The 24,877-nt window shown below is 42.8% G+C and overlaps 1 protein-coding gene and 1 long non-coding RNA gene across 14 annotated transcripts in view; one reads left to right on the forward strand and one right to left on the reverse strand.

The window, feature by feature from the left end:
- Nucleotides 1-24,877, reverse strand: part of RHOBTB1 (Rho related BTB domain containing 1) — a 72,646-nt gene that overhangs the window by 3,939 nt on the left and 43,830 nt on the right. For 9 of the 13 annotated variants that reach the window (XR_003677627.2, XM_024115679.3, XM_024115676.3 and 6 more), the window contains 5 exons: nucleotides 17,243-17,428; nucleotides 13,713-14,692; nucleotides 11,902-12,020; nucleotides 5,686-5,836; nucleotides 2,113-2,201 (listed from right to left, as the gene is read on the reverse strand). Coding sequence is in view for 11 of the 13 variants with exons in the window: in XM_024115679.3 (XP_023971447.1) it covers nucleotides 2,113-2,201; nucleotides 5,686-5,836; nucleotides 11,902-12,020; nucleotides 13,713-14,692; nucleotides 17,243-17,428 (1,525 nt within the window). In the remaining 2 variants the exon portion in view is untranslated. Of the gene's footprint in view, nucleotides 1-51; nucleotides 906-1,182; nucleotides 1,258-2,112; nucleotides 2,202-5,685; nucleotides 5,837-11,901; nucleotides 12,021-13,712; nucleotides 14,693-17,242; nucleotides 17,429-22,534; nucleotides 22,593-24,877 lie in introns of those variants that run through there. The other 4 variants (XR_003677629.2, XM_028481600.2, XM_028481598.2 and 1 more) reach the window with 4 other exon arrangements.
- Nucleotides 9,788-24,877, forward strand: part of LOC114484559 (uncharacterized) — a 36,405-nt gene continuing 21,315 nt past the window's right edge. The window contains exon 1 of the long non-coding RNA XR_003677631.1: nucleotides 9,788-10,577. This is a non-coding gene — a long non-coding RNA (uncharacterized lncRNA). The remainder of the gene's footprint in view (nucleotides 10,578-24,877) is intronic.

Raw genomic sequence — 24,877 nt, forward strand, 5'->3', positions numbered from 1 at the left:
AGCACAGGCTCTGGACGCGCAGGCTCAGCGGCCATGGCTCACGGGCCCAGCCGCTCCGCGGCATGTGGGATCTTCCCGGACTAGGGCACGAACCCGCGTCCCCTGCATCGGCAGGCGGACTCTCAACCACTGCGCCACCAGGGAAGCCCCCAACTTCTCTAGATAATAGATTTCCTTCTGAAAGTCAGAGCAGAGCAGTGCGGTACTGGAGCTGGCTTGTACCTGCTCAAGAGCATCCCTGGGGGCAGCCCTTCTGTACTCTGAGCTCGGTGACTTCAAGTTGTTAAAGTTGGCCAGGGAGGGGTATTTACACCCCAGAAACAGGAAAATGCAACAGATTAGGGTCCCACCCGTCCCCAAGCTGACTGTTAAAAACTTACCCCTTGGGTTAGGGTCTAACAAATGAGCTAAGATGTGGGAGACTGTCCTAAACTGTTCCTGCCAAAGCTTGTCAGAGCTTAGCAGGAATCATATTCTTTCTTTGCAGGGTGTATGTGTGGGCGGGGTCGGGGGAGGGCACGGGGTGGGAACTCAAAGCAAACAAATAGACACAACTGTAAATCATTACCTCAAGTGGCCGGCCCTGTATGAAGTTCTGGGTCATTTGATTGTTCTCGAGGCGGAATACTTACTGGAGAGGGCACAAGTCATAAGCTGCTCTCCAGGCCTGTTTCAAAACACCCCCAAATTCCAAATTTGGACAGTCAGTGTTGACAGGGCCTTGCTGATTTTACCTGTGATGGATGTCTGTTCTCAGTGTTAACTGTAACCTCTATGAGGTTGTTTTTCACATTGGATTTTCATAATTTGTGCTTGTGTCTGTTTCCCTCAGTGGCCTAGGATGGCCCCAAGGGCAGAGAATCTACCGTGTTTGTATCTCCATGTCCTCTTGTCTAGGGTCGTGCCTGGTACAGGGGCAGAAAATAACAAATCCTTGTTGAATGTTAAGTCAGAATGAGCAGGTTGCTGTGAAGTCCTGATCCACCGTTTTCCCTTTTGAGAAATCTCGATTGAAACTGCCTGACCTAAGACTTAGTAAACCACTGCCCTGAGAAAGGGAATGAAGAAAGCCAAACCTAATGGGCCACAGAAAAAACTAAAGAGTTTATTCTTAGTTCCTTCAGAGTGTAAACTCATTGCCAGTAAGTCTAGGCCAGGGACTAGATAACTCTGCATACGTGCCTTGTATTATGAGAGGGCTTCCTCTCTTCGGTGCTCTTTCTGGAACATTCTCTCCCACCTGATTCTCAAAATAATCTGTAAGGTTGACAGGGTGTGAATTACCATCCTTATTTCCTACAGATGAGGAAACTGAGGCAGAGTTTAGCTTTGTGCTTTTTTTTTTTTTTTTTTGTGGTATGCAGACCTCTCACTGCTGTGGCCTCTCCCGTCGCGGAGCACAGGCTCCGGACGCGCAGGCCCAGCGGCCATGGCCCACGGGCCCAGCCACTCCGCGGCATGTGGGATCCTCCCAGACCGGGGCGCGAACTCGGTTCCCCTGCATCGGCAGGCGGACGCGCAACCACTGCGCCACCAGGGAAGCCCCTAGCTTTGTGCTTTAAGTAAGTTATATAGTGACAAAGCCGAGGCTGGATCTCAGACCCTCTGTAGAGGAAGAGGGCAAGTGTGTATAGGGATTACGGAATCACAACGTCAACAGTAACAAGTACTGATGTAAAAAAAAAAAAACCCAGGAGAGCTGCGGTGAGACGTGAGGCATCCATCACTGGACTTCACGAAATTCTAGAAACTGTCTGATCTCGGCCAGTCTGTGTTTGAGAGTTCAGAAAAGGAGAGATAATGCCTTCTCCTCCCATGCCCTGAGTGTCCTCCCACATGTGAAGCTGGTGCCTCGGGGCAGGGAGAGGGGGGCACAAGGGGGCTGGCGTGTGGGTGGGGTCCTTGTTGTTTTATTCAAACAAAGCCCAGCAGGGTGAACTGTGCATGAAACGTAAAACTCTCAGATCTTCTCTCGTTGCACACAGTGGGGGGCCTCTGTGACTCGGTGGTGGTGACATCTTTATTTAGACAGATGCAACAGTGGAATGTTTTATCAGCGTTCAATGAACTGGTTGAACACACTGAAAAGGTGAAAGGCAAATTGCTACAAACCTGGGCCAATTCCAAATAAGAGAGCACTTCCCCATCAATGCCCGCGCCACTCATGGCGGCCTTGGTCAGCTCCTGGACAGCGTGCTGCTCTGGGGAGGAGAGGAAGCAGAAGAAAGTTAGTGCCTGGAGGCCGTGGTCCGGGACCAGCCAAGAGGGGAGGAGTACGGGTCACAGCTCCATGTGAACTGAATCTAGGGCCCACTCTGATGCGCGGCCTTTCAGTACGGGGGGTCCTGGTCTCCAGCCAGCGCACCAGCGACTCCGGGGATACTTGGTAGCCTTCTGAAATAGCCAGAGTCCTCCAGACCTTCTCTGTCCAATACGGTAACTACTGGCCACCTGAGACTATTAAACTGAAATTAATAATTAAAAGTAAACAAAGTAAAAAATTCAGGTCCTCAGCCGCGCAAGCCGCATTTCATGTGTATTGGCCAATGCGGACACAGAAAGTTTCCATCACTGCAGATAGTTCTATTGGAGCGTGCTGCTCTGGAAAGGCCAGTTCCTGCCTAGAATCCTCTAGACTCCGTCATATCTTCCTGCTTGACAGTTTCCCCATTCACATCCCTCCAATTCTCAGTACTCTCTGACCGTGGAGAGACTGAGTAACCGGAAGGAGTCCAAATGGGCAATTAAAATTGTGACTGTGTATGTGTGTCTCAGCAGCAGACAAGGGACATGTTCAACCTCAGATTCCAAAGGCTGGGGGGGAACTTCAGCCAGAAGTCAGACGGGTCTAGAGGGAGAGCCATTTCTGCTTCGAAGCTGTGTTCCAGGCTTCTAAGATGAATTCAAACTGTGGTTCTGAGACTGAGCTGTCTCTTGCCTCTGTTAGGCTGTCGCCCGCCTCTGGCGCTGACGTGTGGGTACAGTCTTGGCCCGGCATTTCTGGCTCCTTGAAGCTGAGGTATTCTTTTTTCATCTCTAGCACTGCATCTGTTCTTCTAGTATATGGTCCAAATCATGCTTACTTTCTGCTCTGGTTCTACTGATACATACTTACTTGTTAGTCAGTACACCCCCATCTGGTCAACAGGGTATCAAGATTGGGATGGTTTCTTTGACACAAGCTTCCTCAGCTCGATCGACAAAGAACTATCTGGAACTAAATCTCCCAGAGGAGTCACTGGGTTTTTTTGTTTTTTGTTTTTTTAATAAATTTATTTATTTTATTTATTTATTTTTGGCTGTGTTAGGTCTTCATTGCTGCGCGTGGGCTTTCTCTAGTTGCGGCGAGCCGGGGCTACTCTTCGTTGCAGTGCGCGGGATTCTCACTGCGGTGGCTTCTCTTGTTGTGGAGCAGGGGCTCTAGGCGCACGGGCTTCAGCAGTTGTGGCGCACGGGCTTCAGCAGTTGTGGCACACGGCCTCAGTTGCTCCACGGCATGTGGGATCTTCCCGGACCAGGGCTTGAACCCATGTCTCCTGCACTGGCAGGCAGATTCTTAACCACTGTGCCACCAGGGAAGTCCAGTCACTGGGTTTTAAATTTTAGGGAACTGCAATATTTCTTGATATTCATTTAACACTTTGCCTTGCAAGGCATTTTCACCCCAGAAACTGACTTTTAAACACTATGGTCTAAACACTCTATACTACACACCAAACACTATATAAAGGATTAAAGGAATCACCTTAGGAAGCTATTTACTAAATAATCATAACAGTTAATAACAGCATTTAATAAGAAAAGTAAACATACATAGAAGTCTATAGTTCACACAAGAAGGTTTCTTGAGGTCAGCTTCTTTCATGGAGAAATCAGTCCCATGTTTTCATCACCACACTTAATATTTAAGCAAAAATGGCACTACTTCAAGATTGATCGCAAACCTTGTTCAACAGATTTGCCTCCAAATTACTTCTGACTATTTAAAAAAATTCAATTTATTTTCAAAGGACAAATACTTGTAAAAACTGGATAGTCAAATGGCTTGGGACTCTTACTTCTGATAAAAAGAATTGCCCATTGCAGCCTCCTAGAGTTAGTATTTAAAAAGCAGCAATACTCATTTGAATCTATGACTTCAGGTATATTGGTTAAAAACCATTTAAAAAAATGAATAGCACTACTTCAACCATCTCTTGTTATCCAACTGGTGAAGAAGGGAGGTAAGGAGAAAACTTTGATCTCCAGTTGGTTGAGTGTAGTAGAAACCTGGAATACAGAGAAATAAGTCTTTTCTCTAAAGACACTGGCAGAAAGTCAAGGGCAGATATGACTGGTTGGTTTGTTCATACATTCATTTTCATTTAATGATTCAACAAATCTTTACTGAGAACCTCATATGCTCAGGCACTTTTCTGTGTGCAGGGGATAAGCCAGTGAGGAAAACAGGCACTATTCTGCTTTCATAGTTAACAGGAGTCAACTAAATGTAGCAATAAACATCCTTATTGCTAATCGACACCTTTGGTGAATGAAGCACAAGGTTTAAATTCAAGAGAAAAAATATTCGAAAGCGTATATCTTATTTTGACCTGCTTTGGCTTACCAACTGAGCAAATCTAGAAATGATACATAAGATTCTGTGAAGTTAAACCAAGTCTCCCTTTTTCTCTTTTTCCCAAAATGATCTTGACAATGTCAGAACATTTTCTAAAATAGCTTAAAGAAAACCACTTACATAACGCTTACTAGGTGCCAGACACCGTTCCTAAGGACTCTCTCTCTCTTTATATATATATAATCTCTTAACTCATTTAATATTCATAACTCTGTACTAGAATATTATGATCCCCATTTTAAAGAGAGAGAAAGCTGAGACACAGAGCAGTTAAATCAAGTAGGAAATCACCCAGCCAGTAAATAGTGGAGCTACGATTTGAACCCAGGCAATCTGGATCTGTAGCCTATGTTCTTAACCACTGCCTCCTACTGCCTCTTTCTTTCTTTTTTCTTTTCGTGGCTGCGTTGGGTCTTCGTTGCTGTGCATGGGCTTTCTCTAGTTGCAGCGAGCAGGGGCTACTCTTCGTTGCAGTGCACAGGTTTCTCACTGTGGTGGCTTCTCTTGTAGTGGAGCACGGGCTCTAGGCGGGTGGGCTTCGGTAGTTGCAGCACGCAGGCTCAGTAGTTGCGGCACTCAGGCTTAGTTGCGCCCCGGCATGTGGGATCTTCCCGGACCAGGGATCGAACCCGTGTCCCCTGCATCGGCAGGCGGATTCTTAACCACTGTGCCACCGGGGAGGTCCCCTTGCCTCTTTCTTAGACGCTGTGTCTGAACACACATTATGGGGATAAATGGACACGACAGCTTTATTTCCAATTCTGTGGTCCACCCACAAATGAGGCAGAGGGCATAGAGCATGGGCCTCGGGGGCAGGGGCCATGCATTACTCAGCTTTAAACTTGCATCAGCAGGACCTACTACAAAGTAGGTGCTTAAAAAATAGTTGCTGAATTGAACTGGGCTGTCTGATACATTTGATCCGTTCATATCACCCTGTACCAGACAGTCCTATACTGGGTGATGAAAAATTAAGTTTTATTCCCTGGAAATCTTATTTTTGCTTAAATGCGATTTTGATAAATATGACAGTCAGACACCACATGGCCCTGAGTCATCAGCCTTACCTGCAAGTGCAACCAAGTGTGGCAGGCAAAATCTGTTTGCCAAGGCAATTAGTTCCAGTGGGTCCAGGTCCAAGTTAGGTGACAACTGCTTGGTATAAAGATAATCCAGTACCGCCTGCATTGACATCTTGTTTATGTTCGGGAGATATACCTGAAATGTTATTTGAAAAGGTAAGCTCTGCTGAAGAAAGCAGTGGGCACATTTTCAGGCTCTACTGCTTGTAAATATCCCCACTGTGTGTGATTCATGGTTAGTGAGTCTGGGACACCTTGCTCTGAGGCTGTGCAGAGAAGTCATTTACTATTTATGGCTTTAAACATAACCGTTTGATTTGTAGATGACAAAAGAGTGGGGCTGCCTGACAAAGCCTGATTTGGAATTTTTAAATGGCTGTTTGGGCTTATAAATCAGACAAATGGGCTGTAAATGTATGATGACATTATAGGCCCTCCTTGCCAAGTACCTTATAATACTCTATTGTGGGGAAAGAAATCTCCTAGCAACATGACAGGTGTTGGGGGGGAGCTGCAAACTGCACTGTTGCTGACACACGACAGAGCCCAGCTCTCTAAGACGTCAAAACAGAGGATGAGCAGCCATCCTAGTTGCCACAGTTACTGGCCTGATTCCAACGTTCTTTCACTAAATGCTAGCATGGAATCAACTATACGTCAATTAAAAAAAAATTAAAAAGTATATGTTAGCATGACATACACACTTTATTTTTCCTATGACACAGACATAGAACTACTGGAACATTATCAGGTATCAGCAGATGCAGAGAATCCAGAGAAACCTGTGCTTGGGACATCTAGGGGGATGGCTGGGTATGGGGAATGGTTCCCTGGAGGCCCCCCCCCGATCTCCTTCCTGAGTACCTGTAGTTGTTGATCATATTCCTACATGCTAGAGTTTGCTGGGGAGCCAGGGACTGCCTGGGAAGTAGAGTTCTGAATGACTGGGCCTGGATCAACAGGGATATACACGTTAGAGTAGGTATTCTTCACTTTAGGTTTCTAACTCCACGAGATGTACCCTGGCATAACAGAACGGTGCCACTAGTGCTTGCTATTTGGAATGATGATAAGAATTAACCTAATAGAAGGCCTCCTATGCACAAAGTACTGTGCTAATAAGCTTTCCACATGCATTATCTATTTTGATCCTTATATCCTCCCTAGGAGGAAGGGACTATTATTTTTTCCATCTTACAGATAAAGGAATGGAGGTTCAGGGAGGTTAAGTCTGGTGACCGGGGTCACAGAGCTAGGAGGTTGGGGCTGATATTTCAACCCAGGAAATGTGATTCTAAAGTCTATGTTTAGAACTGCTGTGCAGGACTGGAAACCCTTCATGGTAAGGAAGAAAGCTACATTACAGCACCTTATTTCACTAACAGTTTTTTAGAATTAGATTTCTAAGTTCAAAAGGATGAACAGTCATACACTTCTTAATTCTGGTACTTAATAAACCTCTCTTTACAGCATAGAAAAATATATATCTATATATGATTACATTTATGAATTATATATGATTGTATCTGTATATTATATATGATTACATCTATACTATATATCTAATCTCTCTCCATATATTTGTATGTATGTGTATATATACACATACACACACACACACACACACACACACACACACACACACACACACACACACATAAAATGCCTCCACAATCTACAAGGGCCTTGTGGCCATTGCAGTCTTCTAGTGGTGTGGTTGCAGAACTGTTTTAAGTTATAGCAACCATCTATATAATTTTCCTGCATAGACACCAGCCACTTCAGAGAGGGAATATCCTTTCAGACAGTTAGAGTTTCCCTAAGTGTATCAAAGGGAGGGCCCAGAAAAATTCCTAGAAATAATAAGAAAATTACCCCCTCCCCTCTCAGACAGAGCGAAAACAATTATGATTCTATTAATAAGCTGCATGGGTTACTACCATCAATGACTTGACAAGTGTGATCATTTCAAGTTTCTAGCACAACCTCTACAATAAATAAAACCTGGCAAGTAGAAACTATTACTTATATCATTTTAAAATAAAGAAGCTGTTGTATTGTAATTGCTATTCCAGTGAATCTAACACTGGTTATATTTGTGTGTATATATGTTTATGTACACACGCATTTATCTTACACAGACATGAATTTATTTATGGCAAATCTGGCAAATGACATATGGCAAAATTTCGTTTCTCTAGAATGGTGCTTGGATTAGTACACCTTTTAGATAACTGAAGGTTAATTAACTTGTGAAACTTTAAAATCTGGGCCATTGTGATAGTAAAAATATATACATTTTACAAAGTGCTAAGTGCTCTAAAGTGTTAGTGATTATAAATATAAAAAAGTCCCTCAGAGCTTCCTATGAGCACCTGTTCTCTCAGGGACTGGGATGTCTGCTGTTTCTGAAAATAACAGCTTGGAGGACAGGGCAAGAGGCTGGGGTAGGCCCAGAGATTTGTTGCTAAAATGCTCTGTGACCTTTGACAAATCATTCACCCTCTCTGAACCTCAGTCTCCTCATCCGTGACATGGGAGAGGTTTGGAATAGATCACATCTAAAGCTTTTCTTCACTTGAGATTATGGATTTTGAAGATACCCAGATGACTTTAGCAATTTTTGCTAAGAGTGTGTTCTAAGTAATGGCAAAATGGACATTCTAAATGAAAAGAAATTGTTTCTGGCAGCCGGAGATGACAGAGGATTCCAGCAAGCAGCCCTGGCCCAACACTTCCACTGTCTTCGGAGCATTCTGACATTTGTAATCAACCATGACCTACTGTTTCCTTCTTGCTTAATATAACACTAACATTTTTTTTTTTTAAAGCAATGGCTCTTTTTGGCAAATAATGTTAGGGACCCTCAGAAGTAACCAGCAAATGAGGAAAAACTAAAACACTTTCAGAACATGCATTTTTTCCCCTCACTGCTGATTTTCTTTAAAAGGCTGTTTCTGTGATTTCAACATTTATAATGAACTGAATAGCAACAGAGAGACCGTTTTTATAGAAATTTAAAAAATAATACAAATAAAAGAAATGGAATTAAAAATGTTATGCCCTACCTGCTGAATGTAGCTTTAAAAAATATAAGAATATAATGCTACCCTAAACAACGACCCATATTCCAGTTTAGTTGGTTTAAAATTTTAATTGTGAAGATCAGCTCAGACTATCAGGCTTATAATTAGAGATGGTCTCATAGAGAATGAGAAAGTATTCTAGTATTCTAGATCCAGAGCATTGCTTCCTACAAGCCGGGCATGCATTTTTAATGAACCACTTGCTGAGTACCTCTGGGGAGAAAATTATGCTTACTGCTACATTAAAAGTAATGAGAAAAACAGAAGTAAAATACAGTGTCTTCTTAAATATTAAATGACAAAAAAAGTTAAAGGAACATCAGTGGGCATATTTTATTCCTTTCTGGATATGCATGTGAATTCTATTAATGCAAAAAAAAAAAAAAAAAAGAGGCTGGAGTTTGTGAAGGATGTCAGATTTTCAGAAGACAAAGAGTTAAAAGGTGGCCTAGAAAGAAAAGGCCCATGTGAATACGCGCCTAAATTAAGCATTAAGCATTTACTGAGCCTTTAACCAAATGCCTCTTCTTACCCACCATAACCATCTCTACTACACTTTGCTAGTTTAGGAAGGGAACTGGGGGCTTGTTACCTGAAGGCTTTTGGGGGACAAAGATCTTGAGCTCCTCACGGAAACAATTTAACAAGAATCCTCCAGGATAATAGTCACCAACACTCCTTGAGCCTTTGCGTGTTCTAGGAACCAAATCTGATGCTTTACACGCATATCCTCATGCCTTACCTGCCCTTTGAAAAAGGTTCTCTTGTGGTCCCCATTTTAGAGATGAGGACACAGGTCTAAAGAGGGTCAGCCTCTTGCCCAAGGTCAAGCTGAGACTAGAGTTCATAACTAGGTAAATTACAGTCTACCCTGGAAATCACGAGAAAGGGCGGGAAAGGCTGGACATATCCACAGCTCAGGCCATTCTTCGTATACGAGGTGCCCTGACAGACCTTTGATTGCTTGGTTCCATGGCCTTTGTCTCCTGAGCTGGGTTGAATCTCTACATCCCTATCGGGCTCAGCTGCAGTTCTCAATGGAGAGTGACCTAGTCCTTTGGGGGTGGGGGGCAGGGTGAAGCTAAACAGGTGCCGTCCCTGGGAGAGGCTGTGACGCCGCATACACATGTGGTTCACATCGGCTGCCAAGTTTTTGTTTTGGTCACCTCTCCCGCACATTTTAATCTGGAGACAATTACAGTCCATTCTGGGAAGGGATAAAGGGGATTAGCATTTGTGAGGTCAGCTCCGACAGTGTCCCTGTGTGGGACAATGGGCTCCTGACCTCGATCAACTTCTCCGCTGGGTGAAGAGCAGGCTATCTCGGCACACACTTCAGCGAGCTGGAAAAAGAAGGGAAGCGAGCCTCTGGACTCTTTATCTCAGGAGATTACTGAAGTCGGCGACGTGCCAGTTGAATGAGGTTTTATGAATTGGTGGCTTCCCCCAGTTTTCTTGGAAGTGAGAGGGAAGGAATATCATCAACGCTACCGGCATCCGAATAGGACTGAGGTCATTTTGCATTTAGCGGTTACGACGTGCTTTGCAAGTATCAACTCTCACACCTCACAACCACTTTATGGGTTATGATCGCCTTTTCCAGATGGGGAGGCTGGAGCTCAGCAAGGTGGTCACTTGCCCAAGGCCACTCAGCTTTTTACGTAGGGGAGTTGGGGGATCTGAGCCTCACAGCCCTTTCTTCACTGGGCGGCCTCTACCAGCTGCTGTCATCTCAGTAACGATGCACCCCAACACCTCTGATGGCCCAGGAAAGACTTCATTTAGCTACAGGTAAGGACCTCCTGGTTTACAAAGGCTGGCAGACACCAGAAGAGGTCATCAGGATAATTCTAACATCTTTTCCCCCAATAGCAGACAGTCTTTGGCTGGGGGTTGGTTTAGGAGCAGCTGTAGTTTTTTCTGGAAGCAGGAGGGTGGCCTAGTGACAGCTGGCTATCCTGGCTTGTGATTCTAGGATTCTGTTTCCCTACTTGGGGATGCAAATGCAGATGTCTGGGTCACAAAGGGAGTGCTCGGATTTCTGGTGTGAGGGCCCCCACCTTGGAAAAGTTAGCTATTGTTTTCTGTATTTCTGTTAAAAGTTTGAAGAGATGCTGAGATAAGCATAACAAGCCTCTTAGGACAATAAGCTTGTGCAAAACTCGACAGAAAAAAATGCCTATCTCTAGACTAAAGTTAGAAACGCTTGAAGGGAATTTTTCTGTCTTTTCCAAACAGTTTGTAAAAAGGTGGAGATACAGGGTCTCCAAGATACTGCTTGCTCTGCTGTAAGAATATCCCTCTTTTGGAGATAGGGCCAGCGTTTGACAGGTTACCCACTGGCTTCTACTAGATGTAACAAGCACTCCAAGAGGCCTTTCAGAGGAGTTACCCTTTGCTCCATTACTGTTTCCCTAGAGTTGACAAACCCTAGAGTTGAGACAGATCAGGGCAGAGCCTCAGGGAGAGTTGCAGCTCCAGGCACCTCGAGCGTGACCTAGTACATCCCCCATCTTGAGGATAAGGAGACCGAGGCACCAGGAGGTGGCTTTTTAAGATTCCCCCGTCTGTTACTAGCAGAGCTGAGCCCAGGACATAAGTGACTAAAGACACTTTTCAGTCTCCACCTTCTGGAAGACAGTCCGCCCTGCTTCGATGTGGTTTTGAGAGTACCTTGCATGGTGACATTTGTTAAAAAATATAGCTGAGCACGTTTTCAGGGACAAGGAGAGCTTTGAGGATGAAAGGATACAGGAGCACATAGGGGCTCACATAGAACAAGTGAACGACAGACAACAGCTCCTCATAATTGCAGAATTAAGAAGACGGTGACCTGACACTGAAGCACTGCCTAAAAAACTATTGCAGATTTCCCTGGCGGTCCAGTGGTTAGGACTCCACTCTTCCACTGCAGGGGACCACGTTTGATCTCTGGTCGGGGAAGTTCTGCGTGCCCGGCAGTGTGGCCAAAAAAAAGAAAAATTACAAAACAAACAAACCTATTCCAAGTTAGCAGTTAAAGAATCGAAGTCCTCTGGCCAGTTAAACACTTTCTAATATAAATACACACGCACATTCATAAAGATGCCGCTTGGGCTTTTCGGAAGGCACCTACCTCACTGTTGGCGCTTTCGACGAACGACCCGCCGAACATGGCAGCCATCCACTTGCAGCTGCAGATCAGCAGTGGTTTGTGGGCACTGATGGCTCCATCGTCCAACTTAAATGTCACATCTGCCCAAGGATGGAGGAAGCACAAGCGTGAGCCAACCTCCCGGAGAGACTTCCACTCACGCGCCTCAGTCTACATCTCTCGTCTTCTCTCCTCCATACCTTTAATCACTGATGTTGTGTCCACCCCTCCCCATCCTCCCCGGCACCCCCCGCCCCACCGCCCTGGGCACACCCAATTCTCACCGTGTCCTCCGAGGATTAAGGAGTAAGCAGTTAAAATTACACAAAGGGTCACAACACAAATTCTCTGAACCATAAAGTAACGTAAAAGAGAGGAATATTTTTCATCCTTATTATGAAAAATTTCAAACATAGAGAACAGTGGAAAGAATAGTACGACAACTTGCTTTTCACATGCTTAACGTTTTGTCATGTTTGCCTTAGCTGTACATATATTTATATATATATTTTTATATTTATGTAGACATTTTTTAACAGCATGATACTTCACTCCTAACTACTTTACTAATAAAGAATTTTCTAAAAATAAGAACATTCTCCTAGATAACCATACCATTATTATTCTTAAGAAAATTAGGAATAATTCCCTAATATCATCCATTGTCTAGTTCAAATATTCAAATTTTTCTAATGACCCCCAATTGTATTTTATAGGTTTGCTTTTTTTTTTTAAACAGAATCCATTTGAGGCTCCCACACTGTATTTGGTTAATATACCTCCGTAGTAAGGAAAGGAAGATTTCATCACTTTCACTTAAGGTCTATCGTTTACTTCACCGTGGGTTTGTAACATTTCATTAACTTTCAAGACTGCTTCTGTACCATGATGGTCAATCTGGAGTAAGTATTACTCAAAGCTTCAAAATTAATGAACAGATTCAGCTACCACCTATTACATGTATATTACTATGACAGGCATTATGAAAGGTAAAGAGAAAAATAGAAGTATCCCTATAAACAGAAGTCAGGAAGTCAAAGTTTTACAATGAAACATACACAGAGAGGACAATTACAGAACAAAAATAGCACAAGCCTGTAAGATAGGACAAGCACGGGGCCAGTCGCCCATCTTGGATACAGGCCACCAGGGTGCTTAAGCAATTACATAAGGGTGCTGTGGGCAGCCCTCGGCATAGTTATCAAAGACGACGAAGGGGCAAGAAGGATACAGATGAGCAGAGTAAAGGAGGGTGAGAAGTGAAAGGAGAGGGATTAGAGACAGATGAGGCTTTCCAGATGGGAATGCAGGGGTTCACTGAAATGGCCTCAAGGATTTCAGTGGCCTCGGGAACAGAGGTCACTGATTTTTGTCATGGGTGTGTGCTGAAGGGTCAAAACAGACTTGATCAGGGAAGGAATCCTGAAGGGCAATTGTGAGCATCAGACTGACTGGCTGAGGCTCAGGGGTAGCTCGACCTACCCTTGAGAAGCACTGTGACAGCATGGGGCTTTAGGGGGCAGCTTGCATTCAAATCCTGGCTCAATCATTTACCCATGGGCCAGTTACCTAACCTCTCTGTGCCTCAGTTTCCCCATCTGCAAAACGGAGATCATCACATTTAACCCTCAAGTCTGTGAGAATGAAATAAGTAAAATACATGTAGCTCAGGGACGTGGGGGAAGAGGACTCACGTGTGCTAGCGATGGTTACCCTTCCCCTCCTCGTGTCTGGCTAACGTTTGATAAAAGGCAACCAGAGGTATCGATGACTTTGCCATTGGACCCACTCACCTGAGAAGGTCCCCTTGCTGAGACACTCTTTTATCCGATTGGCTTTCCGGACGTGAAACGCTTTCGTAATCTCCTGGTTCATGAAGGCTTCCTTGTTCATGATGTTTTCCACCATCATCCGCAAATCAAACATCTCTAGGACCTCTGCAATCTGAGCCAGGCCCACTAGGTCCTTTTCCTTTTCATCCAGTTGCCCAGTATAGAGAAACTGGAGCAGGGTCCGGAAAGGGCCTGGCTGGACAGATGGGTCCATCTTGACCACAGTCATGGGGCCCACCCGCTTTGAAATGGGGTTGACCTGCATCTCCTTGTGCATGCCAACGAAGCCCTTACTCCAGCCTGACAGGGTCTGCGTCTCCGCCGCCGAGCCCTCGGTTTCCAGCACCGGGGTCTCCTGTTGGGACAGGTGCTGGCTCGAGGACGTCCACTGATCGTCCTGAGGTGTCCTTGGGGTGCCCTCCTCCCTTTCCTCGTCCGGGTCAAGACTCAGGCCCCGCCCCTGGGAACCCCTGCCCTGCTTCTCTTGCTTACAGGCTCCTTCGCCCCAATGGGGGGTTTCTTCACATTCCATTAAAAAGAGATCATAAAATTTGGAAGAGGAGGTAGCGAGGTAAATTCGGTGTGCGAAGATCCGCTCCTGGTCCTGGAGGATGAACAGGACGTCAGCACACAGAGGACTGTCCAGTAAACAGGCGGCTTCGTTCGTCCCTGTGGAGGGACATTCTGGAACTTTGATGACCGGTGGAGGGGCTTTTGGAGGTAGGAATGGTGCCTGAAGTAAAGGTTTCTGGACTTTCTTTAGGTGGGATTTCCAGAACTGCAGGTGCCGGCGGGAAATGAGGGCGGCTCGGATTGCATTGTCAAACACATCCTTGATGCCAAACTGGTCAAATACGCTTGTTTCGTAGTAGGGTATGCCCAGTTCCTTTGCAACCTCTCGGCCTTTTTCTGGGGGCAAAATATCCCCTCTCTTTATGGGCCTGAAATAGAATACTTTAAAAATTAGAATCAGTCTTATTTCAGGAAAGAAAAGAGTAACCAGGGCCTATCTAAGCATATCCTATTCAGGCTTTTAACCAGACTCTTGAAAAATCTACCAACCTTAAGACTTGCAAATATAAAGGACTTATGACCGCAGGAAAAAAAGAAAAGCTTCTGGTAGTAACAACAATAACTCAAGTATCAGCCATTTGCTAGCTATGTGATCCTGGGCAAGTGACTTAACCTCTTTAAGCCTTGGTTTTCCCAACTGTAAAATAGGAAGAATAATGGTGAGTACTTGCATCTTAAAGGACGACTGGAAGGTTTAAATGAGATATTTGCCCAGCATAGCACCTGTTCCACAGTAAGTGCTTGATAAATGTTAGCTGTTAATCATCATTGCCACTGTCACCAGCATCATTTTCATCATTATCCCCTTATGCTTACATTTTGCTTTATACCTTAAAAATCAATCCATATTCATTTTCTCACTTGAGCCTCACAGCAACTCTATGGGTATTATATTTGTTCTACATTCTGAAGCAACTGAGGCAGAGAGTTTAAAGGGTTTGCCTAAGGTCACATTTGCAAGTTGCTGAGAGACCTTTCCTAAGCAATGAGAGTCTAGAACTCCCTGGTTCTAGACTAAATGGTCCATGTCCGACAGCTCATTAAGTCTCCTCTATTAGGTTTGTGAGCCTTCTTTCCTATCTCACCGCTTCTCTTTACTTCCACACTCTTCAGTCAGGCCCTCATCATCTTTTGCCCGGACTGGTACATAAGCCTCTTAACTCATCTTTCTTTAGATTCTCCACAGTTTCACTCACAGCCCTCACTGTTGCACGAAGATTCCTTACATAATACAAGTACGACTTAGCCGCAGTTCTTTAAAAAATTTCCTCTGGTTCCGCAGAGCCCATGGAATAAAGTCTACACACCCTTTAGACTGGCACACAAGGCCCGTTTACAATCTAATCAAACCCCAGGAAGCCAAATGTTTGGAAGCAGTACTGGCAGAATAGTGCTGTAATTATGGCATAACCGTGGTCAAGACACAGATGGATTCCAGAATGTAGGCAAGATGGGATCTGTCGTTATACTCTTCACACACACATCCTTGATTCTGAGACACACTCTTAGGAGATGATCTTCCTAAATAAATATTTGGCTTACAAGACCAAGGGTGATGTGTGTGACAGGCACCGGCCTTAGGAGCAATAAGAATACTGGGGAGAATTTGGGTTTGAGGACCTAGATGGAAAAGAGGGAAAACTGCAGCTTGTTGTAAAGGCGGAGGGGAAGTGCAGAGAGGAAGAAGGGTTAACTTCATCACTAACTGATGAATCTCTTGAAGGCTTAGCTCCGATGCCACCTCCTTCATGAAATCTCAGAGCTGTCTATGGAAGGGACTGCCCCCTGGGGCTCTGTCACTCTCCTCCAGGCCTCCGCACACCCACGGTGTGAGGCCCGGCTATCCTAACCCTGGAAACAGAAAGTTCCCAGGCCAGGGGCTAATCTCTCATTGGCCAGGAGTCCTCTTGCCTTCTACGTGGCTTATGATTTTCAATTCCTAGTCCATGCATTTAAGAATAGAAGGAACATGAACTGTTTTCAGAACATTCATCCAAGACATACCTAGAACATCAGAAATGATCTCAACAAAGTACCATTTGCTTTTGCTGTGAGAGCATAAAAACTCGTATCTGTATAAAATTTTCTAACATCCCTATTAAGGCAAGTACCTACCTGGAAGGAAGGTGTTAATATCAACATTCTGGGAAAAGCTATGCTCACCAGCAAAAAATGGAGTTAAGCATAAAACGTATAAAATTATTTTTTAAAAGAGAATATTGAAGGAGCACAGCTTTTGGAAAAACTCTTATTCCATGCCCCCTCCACCAAGATTGGTATCCACATTTTATACAGACTGAAACAAATTCTCCTTCAAGTTGTATTTTAAACGTGTGACGCTCTAAACATATCACCCCTTGAGCCATTTAAAAAGCAGTGTTGCAGTTTTGCAAACATAGGTCTATATAATTTTTAAAAACGGGACACTGCCAACTTGGGAATGAAGTACTCTCAGAGGTTGGATGGAGGAAAATGAGAAGATTAAAAACACCTGGATATATGTGTTGGCATGAACCTGATGTTCCCGGGGGCAAGAATGATGGCTGATGGCTCTGAATGTCAGTTAACTTTACTATAATATAATTTCCAGAAGGACATTATTATGAGTAGCTAACATTTTGTTTAATACTTTACAAAGTTCAAAGCACTTTTATACACTCCATATCATAATTAGGGAATTCACTTCAATCGCTGGTCAACCATTTTACAAAAATGGGTTCCTGCCTAAGAGGTGATGGTAAAGCATGACAGGGGTCAGGGACACCCCCCCCCATGATTAACAAGCAAACCTAAAGCGTATGGCTGATTGATGGGGCCCCAGAGCCACTGAAGAACAGAACCCAAGGCTACAGAGACATCTGCTACCTCTAAATTTTAATTTGGCCGGCACAGTGAAACACTTGAGTCCCTCAGCTTACCTTGCTAAAGGGCGTCTGGCTCTATTAACAGCCTCAAGATCAGCATAGCGGAGATCTAGCTGGCAGCCAACTAGAACAACAGGTGTGCGAGGGCAAAAGTGCTTGATTTCTTGATACCACATCGTTTTCACATGATTTAGGGAATTAGGATTGGCGATCGAAAAACAGAGGACCACAACATCGGACCTAAAAGGAAATCACAGAAGAAGCTGTATTGCCTTTTAACTTGTATTTTCTCTTTGATCATGATGGTTCCTCCCCTCCCCCATCCATTCTAATGCCATAGCATGTCACAGTTTAAAAAAAAAAAAAGACCAGATATTAAAATACATCTTGGTGTCATGCAAACAGCCCATTAAGCCTCCACATTCCAGCGCCCACACAGCCTGAGTTCATTTCCATGTTGCACTGCAGAAGGCCTATGCATTGAAAGGTTTCCAATGATGTTATTTTACAGTACAGATGGTTATCCAAACTAGACTCAGGTCTGGAACCACCACATGCTGAACTATTTCTGTTCATCGCAAGAAATAGTTTCCAGATAAAAGAAAAGAATAAAAAATACCATTTGCCACTGTAAACAGAAAGGTGATGATGACTCAATGAGATAAAGCAAACAGTTTAAACATTGCAAAAAAATGTAACAGGTATTTGCTGTACAGGGTCGGCAAATACACAGAAGGATTTCTGCCCTTCTTCTCCCTTAAGCACACGTGGAGAGAACACATCCACTTATCTTTTTCGGAAAAGAAAACGTCCTGAATTTACAGGAATTTCGACTTTTTGCTAGGTATAAGGCAAAAAGGTAGTATTTAACATAAAACTAGCTGGAGTTAGTCAGACGGCTAACAAGATGGATGAGAAAATGTTGGCAGCAGACTTCTCAAATGTGATATATGACACAGAGCAGATATATGGAAAAAAGGAAAATTGCTCTACAGTCAGTTGTGACATAAGGATCTTCCATGTTTTATATAATAACTTATCATTCTAGGAGCCAAAGAACTGTTTTACAAAACAGTTGTCAATTATGGTGTTTGACAGATAACTGCTAAAAGGTATCTTTAATAAGAATTATAAACCATCTTTCTAGGTTCAAATATGCAGAATGATGACTTTGAAAACATGGAGGCAGAAGAATATAAAGAATAGAAAAAGTTATAACCGAGGATTCAAGACTATTTTGCAGCTACATTCAGAAATAAACTTACAATGTTATTAGATGTTAATTTGTTGCCTTTATTGTTTATATAATGAGAAGAATCAAGTCGATGAATCAAAACACCATCTTTTTAAATCATTAATGAGCTTCTCTCCCTACATATCAATGAAGACAAACAAATATATCCAGGCAACCATAAAATTTCTAAAAATAATCATTTTCAATGCAGCAAACTGCAGGGTGCTTACATTAAATGTAATTCACAAGTTGAGTATTTAAATTTATATCCAAGAAAAACTGCACCAGACCACAACAAATAGAGGGGAAAATCCTGACATTAAAATATTTACAAATTATAAAAGAGGACCCTAGGACTCAAAGCAGATGAGTGTATTAATCTGCATGTTTAAAATGCCCTTGGAATAAAGATCTTATCAAAGATTCTTGGGTACTGGAAAATATAATGTGTGTAAAAATATGCATAACTATATAAATGAAAGGGAAGCATGTCTTGTCTTTGGGTTTCTGATTTAGTTAGCAGAATATTCTGTGCACAGTCTTACTTCTAATCAGCATAAATAATGGTATCCAGTAAAGTCAAGAACGCTTTGAATTTTACATTTTTTAGGAGCTGAGTTTTCTATTATTCATAATCCTATTTATATAGGATATCTGATGCAGCTCTGCTGTAAGCTTCAGCCTGATCATAAAATAAAGCTGCCAAGAATTCTGCACAGTGAGAATAATATGGCAGTATCTCAGGTTCAAAATCATAGGGAAAGAATTGAGAAAATGTGTCCACCACCTAAATGTGGAACAGTACATATTGATATATGTATAAAATTTTTTCTAATTGGTGCCTTCTATTTCCATATTAAGGCACATGGCTATAAAAAAATCATTCTCAGAGTTTAATTTATATGACAGACATGTAGCAAAATGTCAATTCTGCTATCTAATTTTATGATACAGCATGTGAGGTTTTGAAATCAGAGCTAGCTCTGTTGCCAAGGTTACTGCGATAACACTCATGCCACTGAACCTATACTAGCTGCTATTCCAGATGACCTGTAAACAAGTACAGACAGGACCTTGGGGCCTGGAAAAAATGGCATCTCCTGATGATAGCAGCACAATGCCATTGCACAATACAGGTCCCGAGGGCCCAACTTCTAACTATGTCACATCAATATCTCAGTGCATGAAATGCTGTTGGAAAGCTAGAAAAATAATTCAATTCTCTGTAAATATTTTGCCTCAAAAGGATGATAGTTAAAGAGACGAGGCTGTACTGAGAGCAACGCTACCTCTGAAGCGAAAATAACTTGAGTCAAAATTCTATTTGCATCCTTGGAATAAAGTTATTCTTTTTCCTTTTTTGAAATGCACGTTTAGATGCTATGAGAATCTGTCCCCATGATTTTACATTAAAAGTAGTTTAGAAATTAGATCATATTTTATCTACCAACCTGCTTAAATATCTTTAACCCTTGTTGATTTAAATACACATTCAAGTTAAGAAACATTATGTAAAGAGGCCTGCCATACGAATGTAGTGTTCTAAACCCGAGTTTAAGCAAAAGCCTGAGAATCAATGGCCGTAGGAGCAGAGCTATAGAAAGATGCTGCTTTGACATATTCCTTCTCATCCCAGCATTCTTTTCTAATTCCTAATTCACAACACATCAGGATCCTCTATGATATAAACACCTATATAAAATCAAGTAGCTATTTTGAGAATGCCATTTATTCCCTCTAGGTTTTGAGCCATTTTTCTATCTGGTCAAAGAAGGCACAAGACCTGCAGCTAAGAATATCTCCAGCTTTAGGCAGAATTCCAAGGAGCTAGAGATACTAAATAACTTTTAATCAAAACATTCATTCCTGGGTGGAGACTGTTCAATGTCTGACACAAGCTGGTGTTTAAAAATGCCATTCCTGTGAAAGATAAAAAGAAAAAGGCAAGTTCTAGCATTTCTGCTTCTATGGGCTCTGTTACACTTTTTTACTTTGAAGAGCTGAGTTTAAAAATAATTGGGAGGGGGAGGTGTGATGACATTCTCACAGATTAGGCAGCAGGGTTGGCCTAGAAATGACCTCAGGGTTCCTATTTCAGCTGTAAAAAGAATCTGATGGGATTTAAGTGGAGTCCTACAGCTATTTGGAGTAGAAAGCACTGAGAATTCGAGAATGCAGAGGCAAAGCACATAGGAGACAAAACTCTAAACTCCAGAACTTGAATATTGAGAAGAGTAGGAAAGGTTTGGAGTTTTTTTTTTTTTTTTTTTGGACTGGGCTAAGTGGCTTTATTAAAGAAAGCCAGGATTACAAAGGATTTTAGAGTGTTGCTTGCCTATGAATGTTTATTTTTTGGAGAAAAATGTGATTTATTGTTTCTAAGGTGAAGATATCAATATAAAAGTTTCACTAGGGTACTGACACATCAAATAATTACCATGAAATAATGTTTTGATTAGACAAGTGAAAAACAATCCAAAGTAAATCTATGTGTTGAAACAATTGCGGATCTCTAGTTTCATGGAGGGGTGGGACCAGAGAGAGACCTAGTCATCCCCAAAATGCTTGAGCTGATAAAGCCAACCTCAGTTGTAGCAGTTCTTCTTCAGATATTAAACAAACAGAAAAGCATATTTTTTCCAGCTATCTTTCAAGGAGAACACTGGCCAAAGATAGCATGTGAAAGATTGGCAGAGATATTTGGATAACATAAGGCGTGCATGCAAAGTTGGGACCAATCTTTGTTGGAGGATTAAAGAAAACAAAATCTGAAAATAGCGCATCATACCCACATATCTTGGCCTGGGACAGACTTTTTAAAAAGTGTACTTTATTCATTACACTCTTTATTATATACGGCTATGGGCATAGAGTGAAATTTTTTTATGTGAAGTCTTTAAAGAATAGATTGAAATTAAATACATGGCAGATTTTCCTTTTAAGGTAATAATATGTGTATTATACATTTTTTGTTCTCTTTCAAGCTAGACTTTCAACATTAAATGCCACACGTTTTCATGGCCTGTCTTTATAATATCCACAGTCAAATTAGCAAACTTGGTGGGAAAAGATCGGGGAAGCAAACAGAAGCTACGTTTCTCCTTTGAAGAAGTGATTAAAAAGGGTAGATCATCATTATGAAGAATTTGCTGTTAGGAATAAAGCTTCTGTGTTCTTTCTTATCACAAAAGTGCTTTCCTATCACACAAGTGCTTTCCATCTTTTTAGTTTGTTTTCCCTTTTCTTCCCTTTTCTACTTTGCCATCATTGTCCAGCTAAGGAGCCATGGGCCTTGGGTTTTCTTATCTGCTTAGGTGAAAAAAAAATTGCCAAATTATCCTTTATCTAGGTAAGACCAGGCCAACGTGGGCTGTATGAAGGATAGTGGATTCCATCCAGTCCTCCAGATAGCTGTGGGCAGGACATCCAAGGGCCCTTCTCCAGTGTGCCAATTTTGGTTGTGTCTCTTGCTGATGAATATTTGGTAACCAAGAGTAAGCTACCAATTCTGTTTACCTGAGTCTTGCTTGGAAGTATCTCCTTTTTAACATATACTTTTAAGCCTTTCTATGTCACTACTGCCTATTATTATTTCTTTAGTAGAGACTACCATATCCTTTATATATTGGTAGAGATCATGATCACATTTCAATGGGTTTCTTTGTCAGTGTACACAAGTCCTCTTCTGGCAAAGACTCAAGTAGGAGTCCCTGACCTCCTCCTCCCCACTGATAACCGAGGTAGCCTCTACGGAAACGTTTTCAAAACCATTCATGTCAGCAATCCACCTTTCATGCATATGATCTGACAGCGCTGTGCAAACAGACAGATCAAAACAGCACAAAACAGCTGGGAGCATGGCAGAGAAAAGGAACGTGTAACACGTGGCTTTGGAAAAATTTTAGTAGGGGAGCAGCCCGGTGTGTATGAGATGCGGAGGGAGTTGTCAGTGATGGTGAACATAACCACCTGGAGATGAATGGCTGTGTGAGCTCACACTCATGGAAAATGGAGAGGCCTGTAAGGGAGTGCCTGGCAGGGGATCTAGGGAGAGCAGGGCAGTACCATGCAGTGCCCTGGATGTGAGCAGAGAAATCAAGTCAATACTTTACCAATAGCAGTGAGGCTTCTTAAGTACAGATGTTATGTGGGGAAAACTGTGAAAACACCCTGAAATATATCCAGATTTGGGAGTGATTAGCATGCGTAACTATTTCTTCCAAGCCCATAACTGCATGTTTAGTAGGAAGCAACATTTTAAACCAGTCTTCCCCCACCCTCCAAAAATGGGACCAAGCGATGCACACTCTCAAGTACAGGGAAGCCATGTCAACAACATCCCACCAATGCCACCAAATCCTAAAATAGATAATACTCAAGTCTTAAAAATGGTTGGTTCTGCCATCATAGTGCAAATATCGCAGAAGGCCATGGCCTGACCATCTAGAAGGCTGTGGGTTATCATCTGATGGAAACCAGCTACTTTTTTAACTTGATATCCCATTTTTCTATCTATGCTCCCTTTAGTGTACAAATCTGCTCTGACTTCTAATGGGGTTATGTCCTGATAAACCCACCTAAATTGAAAATATCATAAATCAAAAATGCATTTAAAATACTTAACTTACCAAACATCATAGCTTAGTCTCGCCTACCCTAAATGCGCTCAGAACGCTTACATTAGCATACAGTTGGGTAACATCTAACAAAAAGCCTATTTTATAATAAAGTATTGCACATCTCATGTAACTTATTGGATACTGTGCTGAATGTGCAGAATGGTTGTCTGGGTACAGAGTGGTTGTAAACGTATCAGTTGTTTACCCTGGTGACTGCGTGGCTGACTGGAAGCGTGGCTCCCTGCCAATGCACAGCAGCACGAGAGCGTATAGTACCACGTATCGCTAGCCTGGGAAAAGATCAAAATTCAAAGTATGTTTGCTACTGAATGTGTATGACTTTTGCACCATCGTAAAGTAGAAAAGTTGTAAATAGGACTGTTATAAGTCAGAAGACTGTCTGTGTTCTTACACCTCAAACAATCATCAGAAAAAGTGGAGTGCATGTGAAATTGGGTGAAGCACAAGTAATTAATTAAAAGAAATAGCTTAAGCAATCTCATTTAACTCCTGATCAAGGAAAGCAGGAAACACTGATATACAGAGAAGGCTTCCTTAACAGGAGAAAGTGAAACTGTGGTAATAAATTCTCTGCCTAAACCCCACCTCATTCTCATTTCTCTTCGGCTTGCCCTGGAGCTACATGACTGAGGAACTGCCTTCCTGCACTGTTTTCTCCTAAAAGCAAGACTAGCTGCACATGTAACAATGCCTACATGTCAGCTAGATGGCCACATGGGAGGGCTCCGGGATTAACCTCCCTGACTCTTCTGAAACGAAACTGTGTGAACCAGCAGATCATCCGACCACTTTTACCCAGGCCTCTCCCCAATCCTCTGTGAATCCATAAAGGTACAAGGACTTGCCAAGTCACTTATCCAGTATCAATAAGCAATCATTCAATCATTCCTTCCAGAAATATTAACTGATAACCTACTATGTGCCAGGTGCTCTTCCAGAATTAGTGTCTTTAACAAGTTAAAGACACAAAGCACTGTCCTCATCGTGCTTACCCTTGTCAAGCTTATATTCAACTGGAGAACAGAGACAATAAGCAAGAAAAATAGGTAAAATATTTAGTATGCTAGGTGGTGACAAGTGCTAAGGAGGAAATATAGTGGGGAAGGGGGACAGAAATATTGGGGAGCATAAGCTGCTGTTGAAATGAGGTGGCCGTGGAGGGCATGACTGAGAAGGTGACATTTCAGGAGAGACCTGAAGGAAGTGACGGAGCTGACGTGTTGATATCTGTGGGGAGAACACTGTGGAAGAGGGAACGGCTAGTGCAAAGGTCCTGAGGCAGGAGCATTCCTGGGGTGTTTTCCTGAGGGTGAGGGGGAAAACAGCAGGAGCTGAGCTCAGAGAGGCAATGCTGGGCTGAGGTACGGAGGGCCTAATGGGTGTTTGGCTCTTACTCCGAGTGAACTGGTAGACGATTAGGGGGTTTTGAGCAGAATGATTTAATTTATGTGTTAACAGGATCACCCCACTGCCATCATGAGAACTGACTAAATGGTGGTGGGCCGTGAGTTGTCAGGAGGGATAAGACAGAGGAGAGGCCAGTTATAAAATAATAATCCAGAGGGAGATGGTCGTGACTTCGGCCCGGGAGTGGTGCAGGTGGTGAGAAGTGGCTGCATTCTTTATACACGTGGAAGCTAGAGCCACTGGGGTTTGCTGATGGAGCAGGTGTCAGATATGACCAAAAGGAGTCAAGAATGATGCTGGAATTTTTGCTCAGAGCAATTCTTTCTTCCCTGTTCCTGGTACTGACATCTTTAGCTCAGCAATTTTTTTTTTTTTTTTTTTTTTTTTTTTTTTTTTTTGCGGTACGTG

Source organism: Physeter macrocephalus, chromosome 20 (assembly GCF_002837175.3).
Source record: "Physeter macrocephalus isolate SW-GA chromosome 20, ASM283717v5, whole genome shotgun sequence".
NCBI classification, from domain to species: Eukaryota; Metazoa; Chordata; class Mammalia; order Artiodactyla; family Physeteridae; genus Physeter; species Physeter macrocephalus.